At 33.8% G+C, this 17,985-nt stretch overlaps 1 protein-coding gene across 3 annotated transcripts in view; it reads left to right on the top strand.

Annotated features, from left to right (window-relative positions):
- LOC105225287 (calcium-binding protein E63-1) overlaps nt 1–17,985 on the top strand; it is a 141,213-nt gene that overhangs the window by 41,642 nt on the left and 81,586 nt on the right. For 2 of the 3 annotated variants that reach the window (XM_049458944.1, XM_049458943.1), the window contains exons 2-3: nt 115–153; nt 295–334. In XM_049458944.1, the coding sequence (XP_049314901.1) occupies nt 115–153; nt 295–334 (79 nt within the window). Of the gene's footprint in view, nt 1–114; nt 154–294; nt 335–12,173; nt 13,120–17,985 lie in introns of those variants that run through there. The other variant, XM_049458952.1, reaches the window with a different exon arrangement.

The raw sequence follows: 17,985 nt of genomic DNA on the forward strand, positions 1-17,985 counted from the left end.
TACAAATTCCGCAATAAATTTCTGCAAAGATATTTATCACCTTGAAATGTTAGGGAACTTCAATTGCCGTTTTAGAATTATTTTATTAAAATATATAATTTCTTCCTTTTTCAGATGCTGGGAACAGCATTGCTGGGGAAACGTACCACAAAGGTAAGCGTAACAGTAATGATTATATTAGTATTATGAGAATAAAATACGAATAAGAAAGAATAAAAAAGAATAAGAAGTTTACATACAATAATATTTGTTTTTAAATGTAATAAATTAATATTTTAAATTATTTACTTGCAGTCTGTGAAAAAGAAACCCTTTACAGAAGTGGAAATAAGAGGTGAGCGCAAACTATTTATCTTCCTTTTTAAGTGTCGAATATTTCTACTGTAAACATCATTTCAAAGCAGTTTCATGTTCTCTGAATACGGTTCTGTTAGTTCAATGCCAGGATTATACATTGTATGAATAATCAAATCTATATTTTGAGGGCTCAAAACTGTAGTTGTTTCAGTCCATGAGTGGAAGCTCGTATTGTCATGCTGAAGAGTGGTCCTTCTTCGGCGGTTGCCTTTTCTTATTTCTTAAAAGATAACTATGGCAAACAAATTGTTGTGTACCACTCAGAATTCACTCTTCAGCATTGTTAGTTTGGTTGCGACATGTCCAGTTTTTTCAAAAAACAGGCAACCATTTCCTTGGAAGTGCTTCGTGCGTTAACAACAACGTGTTGAATTCGGTTCATCTTGAAACACATATACAGTCGACAGCTGTTTACTTTCGATCCATGATTCACCCCCTGTCACGATTTCATAAACATATTTCGAAGCACCGCCATAGTATTTTTTATAATTTCTCTAGCGTCTAGACCAATCAATCGCTTTTTGGAACGATTGACAAATTGTTTGGTTTCGAATGTGAACACATTTTTTGCAGCCAGTACCGAAACAATTAAGTTCATAGATAGAGTTGAGTTTGAGAATTAATTGCGAAAAAAGGTAATGTGATACCAATGAAAGCTGAAAGTCGCGCAATTATGCTCGCACTTTCGCACTCTTGTCTATAAATAATAAGTGCATCCATGTTTTTGAAGCTATGCTACAGCTATTTTTAGCCTATTTTCCGTTCTTTACTCATGCTGCGGTTATTCACACCACACGGTTGGGCACATATTTTGTCAACTTTCGCTTTTATCTTCTTCTTCTTCTTCCATTAGAATTAAAATAAGAATAGCACCAGTGCAGCAAGTAAATGTCGATGTTGCGTATACGTCTAGTACCTCAACAAATTTTGACCGGCTATGTAGCTGTCATCGACTTGCACAACTATTTTCGAGCATTTATGCCTATTATAAGTGCCGTAAGTGTGAGTATGCGCTTGTTGATCGATCGCGGTGTGCTGTGATTGCGTTGCCTATTCGCGGCGTGTCTACTTGTACATTTGTATATTTTTAGACGTTGCACTAAATTTGAAATATTTTTTTTCGTACAGCGTAGTTGTTCACATAGTGTTCCTAGCGCTTGGTTGGCTGATTGTCACAAGAGTTATTATGTCACGTGATAAATTTAGCACGGCATCGCCTGCTGTAAGCCAAACGATGCGCGATGGCTAGCGCTGATAGTTGCACTAAGTGAAACGGTGAATATATTGCTTATACACATAAAATGCATGAACCACCATAATGTGTGTATACATATATTTCTATAATTACTCTTCGTTCCTGCCAACATTGTGTTGTGACAGCGGTAAATGATTAGCAAAGACATTAATTTATGTACGATTACACACGCCGGCGGTAAGCACGCTTGATGACTTTACACATGCTTGAAATGGCTGAAGGTGATCTAAATTAATATAAGTAAGTACTTACTTAAACTGATTACAAATCTTATTATGAAATTAAGATTAAGGTTATTTATATAAAGTGTGATCAATTTCGCGGTTCCCTACTTTTTTAAAAGAAAAACTTCAGAAACTTTCAAATTTAATTGGGAATCCTTTTTATCATTCGAAAGAAAATTCTTTTGTGTTCATTTTTTGAAGATTATCTGTTTCAAATGTGGCCAGGGCTACTTCTCAGATGAGTCCAATTTTCGACACGTTCGAGCATTTCGACTGATAAACGGAGAATGCGACGCGTGAAGTTTTGCTCCAAGGCCTGAATCGAAGGGATTGACTGCTCAGACTTTTGACTTCACATATTCCCACATGAAAAAATCTAACGGTGTTATATCACGTGATCTTGTGAGTTTTAATTTCACCGACAACATTTTTGAGGACATTTGGACCAATGATTCCACGGGCCCACAAACTACTCTAAGCCGTTGCTTTTTTTCAGGATGAAATGGCAGCGCCTAAATCACTTCAGGTTTCTCTTCATCCTAAATGGGACTTCTTCTTAGAGCTTTTCAAGAGCCGTCTTATTGCATTTATAGAGATCATGTCCAGACAGGAAATAGGAGCTAGGGGTCGGATCAGGATAATGTGGTGGATATAGAAGCAATTCGAAGCTTTATTCCTTGATTTCATTTTTGAGGACAAACCACTCAAAATTGCTTTTTTTCAGGATGAAATGGCAGCGCCTAAATCACTTCAGGTTTCTCTTCATCCTAAATGGGCCTAATCGTTGAACAAAATTTGGCTCGAAAACGTCGGATCTTCTTAGAGCTTTTCAAGAGCCGTCTTATTGCATTTATAGAGATCATGTCCAGACAGGAAATAGGAGCTAGGGGTCGGATCAGGATAATACGGTGGATATAGAAGCAATTTGATGCTTTATTCATGGATTTTCGCTATCGTTTTCACACGGTGCATTGTCTTAGAGAAACAGCGCAGTTTTTCTTTAAATGCGGCCTTTTTTCGGCCATTTCGTCCTTCAAACGGTCCAATAACAATATAGTCGCTTTTGACGGTTCTTCCTTCTTCAAGAAAGTCTATAAAAAGTGCTCTATGCGCATTCCAAAATACAGACGCTATAACCTTGCCATTTAATTATTGCGTTTTTCCACGTTTTGGAGCAGGTTCATCGTGCGCAGACCACTCGGATGACTGTGGAATAGACTTCGGAGTAAAATGATGAAGGCATGTTTCATCCATTGTCACATATCGATACAAAATCTCGGATTTATTACACTTAAACATCTCCAAACACTGCTCCGAATCATCAACTCGTCGCTGTTTATGAACCAAAGTGAGCTCACGCGGCTCTTTTGAGCGCGTCTAAACTGTATTTTTTCACATCAAAAAGCAATATTTTATCAACACGCGAAGTTCCATTTTTTCCCAAAAACAAAAGTTGTTTCTCTCCAAATTATTTAGTTTACAAGCTTTACGGTCCGACAGCTATCAAATGTAAGGTATAGACGCTCCTTTTGAATGTTAGTTAGCCCTAACTAAAAATCATATGGTTTTAAATCTAATAGCGCCATCTATGGCAAGTCGGTTGTCAGGCTGGGGATTTTTTAATTGAGATGTTGCTTCTGTTTGTTTGGGAACAATGCTTATGGTGAATATGTAAGTTTGTAAAAACAGGTAAATTGTTTGAATTTTAGAGTACATGAATAAATACTAAAACTATAAATTTCATTGCGAAATTTTAAAAATGTTCTCTTAACTCGATTTAAGCTATTTTACTATAGAGGCATTTATATACTTACATACCGTATATGATAAAAACTGCATATTTGTTTATAAAACAGTTTGATAATGAAAAATATAGTATATTTAACCTGGTGCGTAGGTATGTATATGAATGATATCGCAAGTCAAACAACGCGAGTGCAGAGTTGATGAAAAACATATTTATCTTATTTGCAAACTTGTTCACTAATCAAAAGTGCAAATAAACAATTCCTCAATCTCACCTCAGTAGCGTTATGTGCTTTGTGGCGCCTCCTTTGTTTTATAATGAAATCGTGTAGTAGCCAAAAGTCACAAGTTTTTGATTAGAAGCTGGCTATATTTAGATATAGATTTACATACATATGTTAAATAAGTAAATATGCAGAAAAGCACAAAAATAAAACATTATTGTAGAAAGAGACAAAAATGTATGATTTCAACAATTATTGAAATCAGCCCCGATCATTTATGGTATAATCGCAAGTGTTAGACGTTAATAAAAATACGCCAAAAATCGATTAACACCTTCTCGTGGCTTATTAAGTTTTGGAGAACTATTAAAAATAATTTTGATAAGAAGAATAAAATGTTAGTAAAAAAACAATTTGTTAACTACATATTTAAAAACTAAGCTTTAGATAACTGTTGTTTTCACTTAAATTGTGACTGTGATATTAGAGGCCTTTTGTTGCTAATTTTATGTTACTTAAACCGAAAATGAAACACGTAAGATTTTTTGTGCTGTGGTCAACGGGTGTCAGAGTCGAACCACCACAATTTACTAAAACGACAAAAATAGCTGTAATTGATAGATTTTGTCAAAAAAATACCCGGGAAATATAAAGAAATCGCAAAATATTAAATACATAATTCGTCAATACTTATTTTGTCGCCTTCAAAGTAATCTCCAACAAATTTAATATCCCTATGCTAACGACTTGAAAGTCCTCGAAACATTTTTCATAAACACTTTTTAGGTTGGCCTTAAGCTTCTTCAGTCATTTTTGGTTTATCTCGTCGATCGACTGTTCCACGGAGCAGAAATTTCAATACGGAGAACTAGGAAAATCTCACGGAGCCAAATCTGGGCAATACGGTGCTTGATCGATGGTATTCATTGCGTTTTTGGCTTCAACACTAGATTGCCTAAGCAAGTCATTTTGACTGCTTTCGAATTTCAATTAAACAAATTGTGATTTAAATAATGACATAGCTTCTAATAATTTTGTGACTTTTTCTACAACATATAAATGGAATAATTAATTATTGTTTTTGCTCCTTCCTTGCCTTCCAATATATATGTATATGTATGTATATGTATGTGTTATATCTACATTGCCGAACGGCAGTCATTTTGAGGTATAACTAAGCTCCCGTCTTTCTAGTGTTAAATATCGGGGCGAGTCGAGCAAGAACACGTTTCTTACCCAAAATATACACCAAAATCATTCGAACGGACTCTCAAGAGATGTTGAACTCTCTTGTCATCTCTCTTACATTTTCCGGACAATTAACTTTTTTATATTTTTATCAGTTGAAGAGGTTGAAGGGCGCCCAGTACGAGGCATGTCATCAATGATGCTTTGAAAAAAACTGAATCACCATAAGCCTTTTCCGACATTCGCAACGATTCCGCAAACGACATTTGGTTAAAAATACAAATTTGAGACAAATTCTTGTCTCAATATTTTTATCCATTGTAAAAGCCTGGACGTACTACTGAGGTGGATCGACTGAGCAGCTGCTGTAAGAACTGGGCAGATCACGCTCCTATTTGGCATAGCAATTAAACACAGTCCTACCAATTTAGCAAAATACATATTTTTGAAGTATCATTTTCCCGTGTTTAATTACAATTTCCGGGTGTTTTTTTGTCACAATATATGTAAATCGTGAAAACATACATATGTTATATAAGATAAAGCAACATATTTTTCATTTACTGCACCATCACGTACATACATATATGTATGGTATACCATACACACATGCTCTTTTAACAAATATAGACATGGGCAAGTTATCTTTAATTATCTCAGAAAAGTAATTGTCAAAATAAAATACGCCCACGATAGCAGTCGCAAGCATATCCATATTCGGTCAACTAGGGTGCAGTGACAATCGCAACATCTGACGTATGTATAGTATATATGCATGCATAATTATATTTTATATTCGCCTGTTGCCTATGACATACAAGTATATGCGATTTTTTGTATGGGTACATTTGATTTTTATTATTATGCTGAACTTTTAATAAATCAAATAAGAACAAGAAATGAATGGCTAATTCGGGTGTAACCGAACATCTTATACTTTTGCAACATGCAAGAATCAAAGCCAGGAAAATACTTTAAGATGTAAAACCATATAGAGTAAAGTCACCCGGAAGTTCGAAAATCTGTATACTAAGTATGTGGGGGATAAGGGAAGCATTAGTCCGATTCAACCCATTTTTGATATACAGACATACCATTATAAGAGAAGGTTTATCCTTTAATTTCAGTTATATTTCATACATTCACCGACATTTTCGATCAAAAGTCAATTACAGGTACCGGTGTCTAAATATTGACTACCTAGGGGCTTGAACAGTTTTTATTGAATTTAAACAATTTTTTATCATAAGGTGGCACACACTAAATACATTATTCGTACAAAGTTTTATCTCGTTATATTAGTTTATTATTGATTTGTGTACTGGAAACTGAACGAATTAAGTGGAATTTAAAAATATGCTATATGGGAAGTAGGCATGGTTGTTGTCCGATTTCATCCATTTTGTCCCAGTCTGATATAATAAAGTAAGAAAAATGCCTCGTACTAATTTTTGTCGAAATTGGATGGTCGGGTTCCGAGAATGCTCAATTTTCAAATTCCGGCTCCCCTCTTACCATCTCGGAGGTAAAATTTTTTGTCTCTTGCGCAATAAGGTATCGCTTTATTTCGCTTTTAGTAGTTTTAACAGTATCGTTATATGGTGAATGAGCGGGGTTAACTTCATCCATTTTCACACTGTTGGTAGGAGTTCTTATAATATCTGCGCTGATCAAATTTGGTTTTAGTAGCTTAAGTGGTTTCGGAAATATAAATATTAAGCCTGTTAGAGGATGGGGCCAGACCCACTTTTTCAAAAAATGCCCACAGATGCTCCTTGCTACTGCTATCCTCTGTACCAAATTACAGCTTTATATCTTATTTTTGGGCTTAGTTAGGGCACTTTATATGCTTTCGGTTATTGGTGATTTGTAGCGTAACCGTGGTCCGATTACGCGCATTAACGAACTCGTAACCCTGTCAAGTATCGGGAATTCTTCATTTAAATCTCCCGCTTATGTGGAAGACAGGTAAATTTTTTTTTCTAGGTTGGCACAACTGTCTTTAATTATGATGCCAAAAATTAGCGCGATCTGTTAACCAGTGTGTTTACAGCAGCTGTTTATGTCAGTCGACCTCAGTGTTTGTCGAATTTTACAATGGCCGTGAATATTGATCAACGTATTATTCATGAAAAATTGGGCATGCAACGCGTTGCTGTAAGGCTTGTTCCGAAAGAGCTGAATTTCCTTCAAAATAGGTATCGAGTGCTGGTAGTTGCCGACATGCTGGTGACAAGACATGGGTCTACAAATATGACACACTTACGAACCAGCAATTATCCGAATGGTGGCCCAAAGGTACGCCAAAGCCGATTGTTTTCTTCGATATTCGTGGTTTCGTCCACTATGAATACGTTCCAACTGGTCAAACCGTCAACAAAGAGAATTATCTTGGTGTTATGTGGCGCTTACGAGACGCTATCCGTTGTAAACGTTCAAGTTTGTGGATTCTTCATCATGATAACACACTATCGCACAAAGTCATGATTGTGAATGAATTTTTGGCTAAACACTCAACAAATATCATTAAGCAGGCACTGTATTCACCTGATATGGCCGCCTGTGACTTTTTCTTATTTTCCACACTGACATATTCGCTTCGGGGAACACGCTTCTACTCAATTGAAGATATCAAAACAAATTCGACTCTAGAGATGAAGGCCATCCAGGAAAATGCCTACAAAAAATGTTTTGACGATTGAAAAAAGCGTTGGTACATGTACATCGCTTGAAATGGATATTACTTTGAAGGCGATAAAATAAATGTAGATGGTGATTGAAATATTTTATTTATAATTTCCAGATACTTTCTAGACAGGGTTTATATAAGCCTATATCTATCTCGTTTAGTTTTAGGTGATATGTACAACCGTGAGGTGGGCAAAACTATAATACTCTGTAGCAACTAGTTGCAAGAGTATAATAATTATGGAATAAAAGTGCAATAACATTTAGTTCACCACTACTGTATGTGTCTCACATAAAAGAAAAAATTAAAATAAAAATTTTATACACTCTAAGTATATTATATTTGGATTAGTTACAATGAGTCTTGTATTTGACTAAAATCATTTAAAAAGATGTCGGCAAAAAATAAAAAATACATAAATTTATAAATTCATTCATATTCACTTTACTATTGCATATATGTCTAGACCCGTAATCCGCAACAAATTTATCATTACTTACACAACTAATCAAATACTTCCTATAGTACCCGCCCTAATAATGTTTTGTTCAATATTTTATAGTCTCATGGCTTTTTTTCAAATATCCCATGCGACGCTTACTTGAAACTGTGGTGGCGAGCGCACGCATGACTTCGCCGAGCGACCACTCACTCGTGTGTTATGGGAAATAAATTAAGATGGATTTATATTAGTTTACAAAAAACACCGCAGCGATAAGGAAGTGCTGATAAAATTCTCCAAGAAACAGTAAAATCAAAAAAAAAAAATTAAACTTAGAATAAAAGTTAGGTTCATATATACATACATATACGGAGAGTAGTACAATGAAAACGTAAAATTCGTTCAAAACAATTAACTTTTATTAATTGAAGGCAAAAAAAATTAGTAAAGAAAGTATCATAACATACACAAAAAAAAAAAAAATTGTCGATGCACAACAGCTGACTTCATATACATGCAAACAAACATATTTGTGTGTATTTATTGCGGAAATTCGTGGCGAAACGCATGCCGTTTAGTTGGAGGGGCGTACGATCAATGCACAATCATTAATCATGATAACAATGATATTGCGACTATTTTGTTTTCGGTAAATACCCACAGATAATTATGTGTGGGTGTGCGACGGCATTTTTAATTTGTAATTTATGATTATAAGTGCTGTCGCTGGCGCTATCGTCCACTGGCTATTCATTAAACCCGACAGTAAAACTGACGGTAAAATATTATTTTGCAATTAAAATACTTCGAAAATAGTCCTAAAAGTTTGAATCACTTCAAGAGTGATTTTTTTTATTTGAGTTGAACTAATAACACACAAACAAGAAATTCAAGACTCATTGCCAGTATTAATACGCTTCATGACAGTCGGAAAGCTTTGTTGCACAGACGTTAAGGCGACGCTGGTTTAAAAAAAAATTAGTGATTTTGGAACCAATCGTGCTTTAACTATTTTTAGGCCCAAATTTTCTATCCAAATTGTTTTCACTGATCCTTCCGATGTTCCAATAATGCTGTAAGATCTCTGACTGGTAATCGTTGATTCTCAAACACCAATTTCTTTATTTATAGACGTGTTGATCAACAGTTGATGTGTATGTACGAGTATAGTGTAGTACTAGTCTCTCAGTTTTTGAAATAGCGATCTGAAATTTTGCACATTTTCTTTTCTCCCAAAGTAAATGCTTATTTATCGGAACCGCTGTTATCGGAGCACTATAGAATAAGATTGACATACAAACTGAACGATCTGAATCAAGTGCTTGCATAAAATTTTTTTCATTTTACGAGATATTTTCACGCATTTTTAAATGCATTATTTTTGAAGACAACAAGTACAATCTCCAGAGAAATTGTTGAGATCAGACCACTAAAACATATAGCTGTCATACAAGCTGATCGATCAAAATTCAATTCTTGTGTATGGAAAAATTAACCATTTGGGTAACTGATTCATACTAATTGTAGACTAGTTCGTGTATAGTTGGTTTCATCACAAGGCCTACATTCATATCTTTACTAGAACGGGTCTATTTTTTTTACTATAAAATCGTGTATTAGGAAAAGGTATTACGGATTATTCAACTTTACCTGATAGAATATGGGTCTAAAACCGGCTTCGAGCTAAAGATTTTTAAGGCGTAATGATCCCCAGAATATTTCCTGCATACGCGATTTTTTTTTGTTTTATTCGTTTCCTACAAATCGACCCGCTCTCATGTATATTTACTCCATGATTTTGTTTAATTTGCTTCGAATTTTTTTCTTACAATGATAACTTGTGAAACTGTCTGGTGCGAAGTTTTTTGAGACGGACTGATATATGCGAATTGATATGCCAGAAAATATAATCAATATATTTAATTATGATTCGTATCTATTTTTGGCTTGATTGATTAAAAAATAAAATTCGTTAATTAAAATAACTTTAAATATTGTTTTCTTTTGAGTGCTGTACAAATACTAATTTTAATTGAATCTAAATATAGATCAATTATCTCCAATAACTGCGTCTTACTCGAATTTTGGTAAGAATACTTTGGTTTTCAAAAGTGTAGCTCCATTTTAGGATGAGGAATTAGTAAAGGTAGTTTTTTCTCGATAGATAATATATTTTAAAAAACTCGATATTAAGGAACTGCCATTTTGTGGATGTCTATAAAAGAACATTATCACGAAAGCATCACAAAGCAACAAAAGATGAATTTTAATGAAGATAAAATGAAAATAATAATAATAAAAAGTGTCGTATGTGAAAGCATGTCATTCGTGATTATTAAAGTACGCGAATGCTTTGTGAAAAGTCAACTCACAATCGAGACAATGTAACTTGTCTCAAAAAAGGTATATTCTCAGAACTCAAAATAAGCTAGCTGTAGTATATTTAATTATAATGAAGAAGTTATCATCGAACAGCACACAAATGTGTATGTGCTTCACTACAAATATTGTATCAAAAGTTGGAATATTTCTATAATAATAATAAAATCACATTTTGATAAAAACAATTTGTTTAACTAAGTCTAAGCTATCTCACCTTAGTAAATTAAAATAAATTGTATTAAGTTACAAGGCGTTCGGTTAGGTAAATAGGATGATTTCTCGTGAGGTCACGCATAATTCCACTAGGAACGGATAAAAAGTCTGTGGTATATCGACAAACGCTTAGAGCCTGTCACGAATTTCTTCAGAAGGCTTAATATCTATTCCAGCTATTTCATACAAAGTTAGTTCGTACAAAGTATGGCAACGAAAAAGCTTCAACCGTATGCTTAAGTTAGTGACCAAAGCAAAATCGTACACCTTATCAGCTGATACGATCTATCATATGAGAGCGCAATGTAAATGAACACTTTATTTGAAATATTCTTAAATTAATTCAGAATCACAGTCGATTACTACTTTTTATAAATAGACAGACTCTCTGTAATAATTGGAATTCAGTTTTGAACTTTTACTTTATGAAAAAATTTGGAATTCCGGAGAGCGAACTAGAAAAAATTTGCGTCCTCCAAAAATGTCTGCCTCTCCGTGTGTGTGCCAACGTCCAGTTAAGACACCTATCATTGCGGCGATGTCACGCTGGGCCACAAAGCTTTCGCTAACCCACATGTGTTAGTTGCTGACCAGCGCTTTCTGAGCATCCGCGAGGACCATAAATCCAGCGCCCCCTTTCAAAAATATGTGTGGAAAAAAGATGCCTTTAAGAGTAGGTGGTTCGCGGCGCCGTCGAAGTGAGAGAGGATTTCGAAATGTTCCACTCTGGGCACCTCAATTTGTCCTGTTTCCCGGAGTCTGATAGGTTACTATCGTTAATCATATCCCGGCTATGTTCATAGGCGCTATATGCAGAAGAGCATTAAGTGCCATCGTTGATGTTATACTTAGGTCTCTATAGTCATAATGACAATACATATTTACACCTGATGTGATGGTGTCATAGTTAGTACTAGCAGAGAATTATTGTTTCTTCTTCATCAAGTTCTTCATTAGTTCTTTAACCCCGCACCACAACATGCCTTAATGGCAATCTAATCAACAGGTGATAATAATGGGATATCCGTTTGCCGCCTGATATATTAATTATTGTTGTAATAATCTTCTTTCTGTCAACAACCGTTTGTTAGCGGAACAAATTTCATATCTGCATGTGTATATGTGCTAGAATAAAATATTTACAAGGTTTGACAGGCTGCGACAGCGCGACAACCATAAATTTGATAACTTGCGAAAACTACATACACATACATATGTGCATATGAGTATATATCAACCATATGAGCTTGTGCTTAATCACACCCACACTGATATAGATTCATTAGTTTTATAACTTGAGTATCATAAAGTTAATATCATAAAGTATATAAGTATGTAAATATATGTATATGATTTATATTTAGGCATGTAAGTATGCTTGTGTGTGTATGAATATTTACACTGCCACTCAGGCCGCTACCTATGATACGATCGTACCGCCTAGTCGCATGGGTCGGTCCACTTGGCATTTGACAAGCCTGAAGGCAACAGGTATTATTTCGACCACGAAATCAGCAACCGAAGACAGTCTTTATCTCCGTATATTTAGGCAGATAAGCAAGCGGCGCGGGTGTTGCCAAAAACAAGCGTTCAATCAAACTGCCAAGCAGCCAAGCTACACCGAACTTCTCACAGTTATAAAGCGGCGCATTGGCAAACCAACGTGATAACTGTTGTTACTCGATATTATATTAAAATTTTGTTTTGTCCGTTGAAAAGTGTCGTGTTTTCGGTGGAATCGCATCTGCCAGTACAGTTGACGGATTCGAAGATAAAGAAAATATGTACACATCGGTATAAAAATTAGCTAAAAGTGTTTGTGCGCGTATATTTTCCAAAAAAAATTCAAATATTTATAAGATTTTTGGCATATTTCGTATAAAAATATAAGATTTTTAAACTGCACGTTGAAAGTTTCAAAATTAATTTCGATCTAGTTTACAAGCTAATCGTCTTGTGTAAAACCAAATAAATTAAAAAAAAACATCAGTGGTTTTTAAACTGCTTCATTAAATCCGTTATTTTCACCTGCCATATACTAAATTTAGTTTTTGCTTTCGAAATTAGTTTCCGTGTGCATAATTGACTCATCAAAGTTATCAAAGTTGAAGACTTTTTGACTGATAGTTTATAATAATTGTAAATATAACTGTTTGCTTTTATATTTGTTTATTAGTCTATAAGTGCGTGGAAGCCAAACGGTGAATTATTATCGTTTTTTTACTAGTTATAACTTGTCGTTGAAGTGGCCAATTGGCAAATATATCGCTCTCATTTAACTTTGTTTTGGTTGAGTTTGATATTTTCGAGTTTACTGTGACCGCTGTGATAACGGTGTAATTTCTGATAAGGTGCACTATAGTGTGACCGCTTTTTAAATATGAGCAATGATGATATTTGTAAGTATTCAAATGCCAGAGGCTATTATTTTTATTTTTTTTAATGGACACTTATTCTAACGTACTTATTAAGTGTACTTATAGGTATTAGACATTAAGGTGATCCTAAATATGTTTTTAATTATATTTATTTCCTTAAAAATTTATTAAAATTGTAAGCAAGTATTAAATAAATATATTTTAATTTTCATCATTTTTTTAATACATTTATAAACTAAAATAAAAAAAAATAAAAATAAATTTCAGAAAATAATTGGCATAGTTAGTTTTTTAAACAAATAAAGATCTAGTTAATAAAATTTATTATTGAGAGATTTTTAAGATTTTTTAATGTTGGTGAATATCTCCACAATATATAAATATATGAATAATGCGCTGAATCTCCAATATTCAATAATTGATTTATTAAAATAATTGTATTTCCTCGCTCTTACTGATAACACAGACATATTTCTTCTGATCTCTTTATTCCTCTGAAAAAAACTATATAATAGTAACTAACTTATAAGTTCAAACACAGGACTTCTTCTTTTCTATGACTTCGCAAATAACTACATATAGCAGACCATATGCTATCTTTGATCCGCCATCTAACCTAACTTAACTATTTATTATATGATCCTTTTTTCAGTTTTCGCAGAAATTTTTTGATAAATTGGTTTTGTATTTTACGTTTCTTTCTCTCTTTATATTTTATTATTATAATATAATATCAGCGAATAAAGATTAAATATTCATAAGGCGACTTTCTCAATCGAAAGGGTGGCTAACTGTGAACCTAATTGTTGGTTCAAAGAAAATTTAATCATTTTAAACTTGGAAGCGACGGATCTAAAATTATTAAAATTTTTTCTATATTGAAGTTCCATTAGCTGGAAACCGCCAATTTCAAGTGAAATTCTCATATGAAAAAGCAATAGTTAGTAGTTCGGAAGTGGTTCCAAAACGATCCTGCATTTACCAACAACTAAAAATAAAATAGGAACATTCCAAAAATTTTATAGTTAAATACATATGTAATAATAACAATTCATAATGAATATAATTTAATTTAAAATAATAATAAAAACAAGTAAGGAAGTGTTGATTGTTCGGGTGTCACCGAACATTTTATACTCTCGCATAATAAAGTGATAATCGAGATTTCATTATCCGTCATTTACATATTTTTTTATTATGCTGTAAAATTAATTAGATTAGTAGTTCCTCAGATATGGTTGTTGGTCCATAAGTGGGCGACGCCACGCCCATTTTCAATTTAAAAAAAAAGCCTGGGTGCAGCTTCCTTCTGCCATTTCTTCCGTAAAATTTAGTGTTTCTAACGTTTTTTGTTAGTCGGTTAACGCACTTTTAGTGATTTTCAGCATAACCTTTGTATGGGGGGTGGGCGTGGTTATTATCCGATTTCTTCCATTTTTGAACTGTATATGGAAATGCCTGAAGGAAACGACTCTATAGAGTTTGGTTGACATAGCTATAGTAGTTTCCGAGATATGTACAAAAAACTTAGTAGGGGGCGGGGCCACGCCCACTTTTCCAAAAAAAATACGTCCAATATGCCCCTCCCTAATGCGATCCTTTGTGCCAAATTTCACGTTAATATCTTTATTTATGGCTTAGTTATGACACTTTATAGGTTTTCGGTTTTCGCCATTTTGTGGGCGTGGCAGTGGTCCGATTTTGCCCATCTTCGAACTTAACCTTTTATGGAGCCAAGAAATACGTGTACCAAGTTTCATCATGATATCTAAATTTTTACTCAAGTTACAGCTTGCACGGACGGACAGACGGACGGACGGACAGACAGACATCCGGATTTCAACTCTACTCTTCACTCTGATCACTTTGGTATATATAACCCTATATCTGACTCTTTTAGTTTTAGGACTTACAAACAACCGTTATGTGAACAAAACTATAATACTCTCATTAGCAACTTTGTTGCGAGAGTATAAAAATAAAAGTTAAAATTTTAAATTTCAAATACAAAGAGTTATTTATTAAAACACCTTAGTATTTCTGTAAAGCGTAATCAGAAATCTATTTCGATGAAAGCACTTCCCCATCATAATGCTGTTGTTATATAAAAGTTGGTAGGTTTCATATGGAAGCTATTTCTACCGAAAATTCTTCTGCATTTTAAGTCAAAAATACTCGTATATCACTTTATCCCAGCGTTCTGTATATGGCATAGTTTTTTCGTCAGTTTATGGCAAGTAAAACAAGGCGTGTGAATAAACGTGTGCATTTATCAAGATATGTTAAAAACATAACGGGAATTTTTGTTTGTATACATTAATATTTTCCTCTTCAAAATATTCCCCATTCGATATTATGCACTTATGCCAGCTTCTTCCAATCATGGAAACACTTCTGAAACTCAAATTTTTGGGTTGCCTTTAATTCCCAAACAAATTCTTTTATCTAAACGAAAATTGTCAAGACCATAAAAACACGTCTAACCATTGCGGTTACCACAGTCAAAGTTAGCAATGAACAGCTGAAAATTACATACTAAAGAAATTTTGACAATGGGACTCTCCAAACCCGAGAAATTTTAATTTAAAATTCCCGCTATTTTTGGAACGCGCCTCGTATTTTGATTGTGAGTAATCAAAGCATGAAGAACGCTGATAAGAGTTTCAAATATTCAAAATTTTGTTGTCTTTTTTCTTTATAATAAAAATTGCGCCAAAATAAATTAATAAACATTATGAAAACTTCTTGTTGAAAAATATATAAATGTGCGCCTTGTGAATATTAATATTATTGTATTAACTGTCATGTGATTAATATATATAGGCTTACCTAATTTATGTAGCTTTATGTGCAAACAAAATAATACTAATAAAATAATAAAAAAACTGTTATTTTTATGCAATCATCCTTATTTTTAAATCCCCGTTTAGTACAAGAAAACTAAAAATAAATAAAAAATATTCTTTTTGATAGACTAAATTTTTTATTTCCAATTATAAATCAAGTACAATTGTGATTTATTTTGACGAAAATCCAATAAAAAACGCATGACACTTTTCTTGTTTAAGTAAATGCCAGCACATACGTAGGTAGCCTTTTATATTTCGAGATTTGGCAACCTTTTTATTGCAATCTGGCTATATAAAACTTCATCGTAAAGTTAAGCATTTTTGGTAACATACTCAGAACGTTTTGACATACGAGCGCTATTTTTGTAATTTGCAGTAACTTAAAATATTCATCTCTCCCAAAAAATTGAGCTAAATCGCGAACATTTTCGCGCTATTACTTTTTTTACAACTTTTGACGTAGATTAACTTAGCAACAGTGTATCAATGAACTCAGTTCAATTAAGGCACAGTGTCTATCGATGATATGGTGTTGTTCCACATGTGATCTATCGAGAGATTGAAGCGACTATAGGCGTTAGTGGGATCAGCATACATTTACTATCGCATGAACATTTTATGAAAGAAAATTTTTATTACGTTGGATTCCAGACAATTTGTCGATCACTCAAAAAAAATGTTCGAGTCGATTGGTCTAGAGAAATTTTAAAAAAATTCTTTTATAACCATGATATCGTTAAGATGTAAATCGTGGTGTTTTGGGTATGAGCTCGGCAAAATATAAAAATCAACCCTCGTGTTATTGGCATATATTCACAATGATAACAGCTATCGCATAACTTTTAATATTCGCTAATCTGTATTTTCCTCAATATGTGCGTAACAAACATTTTCATTATTTGTTACTTATCCAATCATTATATGAATATGGATATGAATACAACAGGTGCAGTTTTGGATAAAAAATAATTAAGATCACGAAACCAATATACAGATAGCTTCTATGAAATGATAATTTTGTTATTTGGCGCTGAACCATTTAGACAGATTTATGTCGCCGTCAAAGAGACTTCTTTGCAATTATACAATCATACTAATTATTATATCAATTTCCAGTTCATTTGAGCTAGATGACAGTAACTATAGTAAATAACTATATACAATATTCATATCCACATTATATTATACCAACAGCGATAAGAACTCTCTCCATGGTCAAACCAGCAACTCTTGAAATTTGACCACTTCGAGGATAAACGACCACTTATAAGCGCTACTAAAGCAGCATGGATTCAAATATGATGCCTTATTGTTGCGCATAAGTAAACCAAACATACTCTCGCAACTGTGTCTGAAGGCATTTGTGGGTTTACGCTAATAAATAACTGAAAATGAAAATTAAAAAAATAACACTCGACAGCAACAATATTTAGTAGCTGGTGACAGCAAATATGTAAGGGGACTCTTAATTAGCTACTGCCGAAAATTTGTAGTCACAGCCGACACTCATTTTTCTTGCTCAGCACACTTGCACATTTTCTAGCATAAGCGAAGGCGTTGAAGCTGGCGTGCGCGCTCCCATGCCCATGTTAAGCGAGTGGGCAATATGAACGCCGTTGCGGGAATACTTAATCATTTTGACGTGTCTAATTGAAAATTTTGTAGGCGACAAAGTGTCTATCTATGTTGTCACATAATAACATTTTATAGAGCCCACATAGGGTTGCTTTCGCAGGCCACCGTGAAACTTATATATAAGCCTATATTCTACCATTATAATTATATGTCTATGAGAATATTAGTAAAAGTATGAAATTCACTTACTCATTAAAGTTACCACCTTAATTGTGGTACGAGTATTAGCTTAGCTCTGTTTTCACCTAATTAATCACTTGTTATAAATTTGTAGTTACTTGTTTTTATATGCTTGCCGCTAGTTGACATTTGTTGATCACATTCTGCAGTAATTGTTGTCGTTGTGGGATTATTGTGACTTGCCTGCGTGTTTGCTATTAGATTTCTGCTTAATTTATATAGG

The sequence above is a fragment of the Bactrocera dorsalis genome, chromosome 5, assembly GCF_023373825.1.
Source record: "Bactrocera dorsalis isolate Fly_Bdor chromosome 5, ASM2337382v1, whole genome shotgun sequence".
Taxonomy (NCBI): domain Eukaryota; kingdom Metazoa; phylum Arthropoda; class Insecta; order Diptera; family Tephritidae; genus Bactrocera; species Bactrocera dorsalis.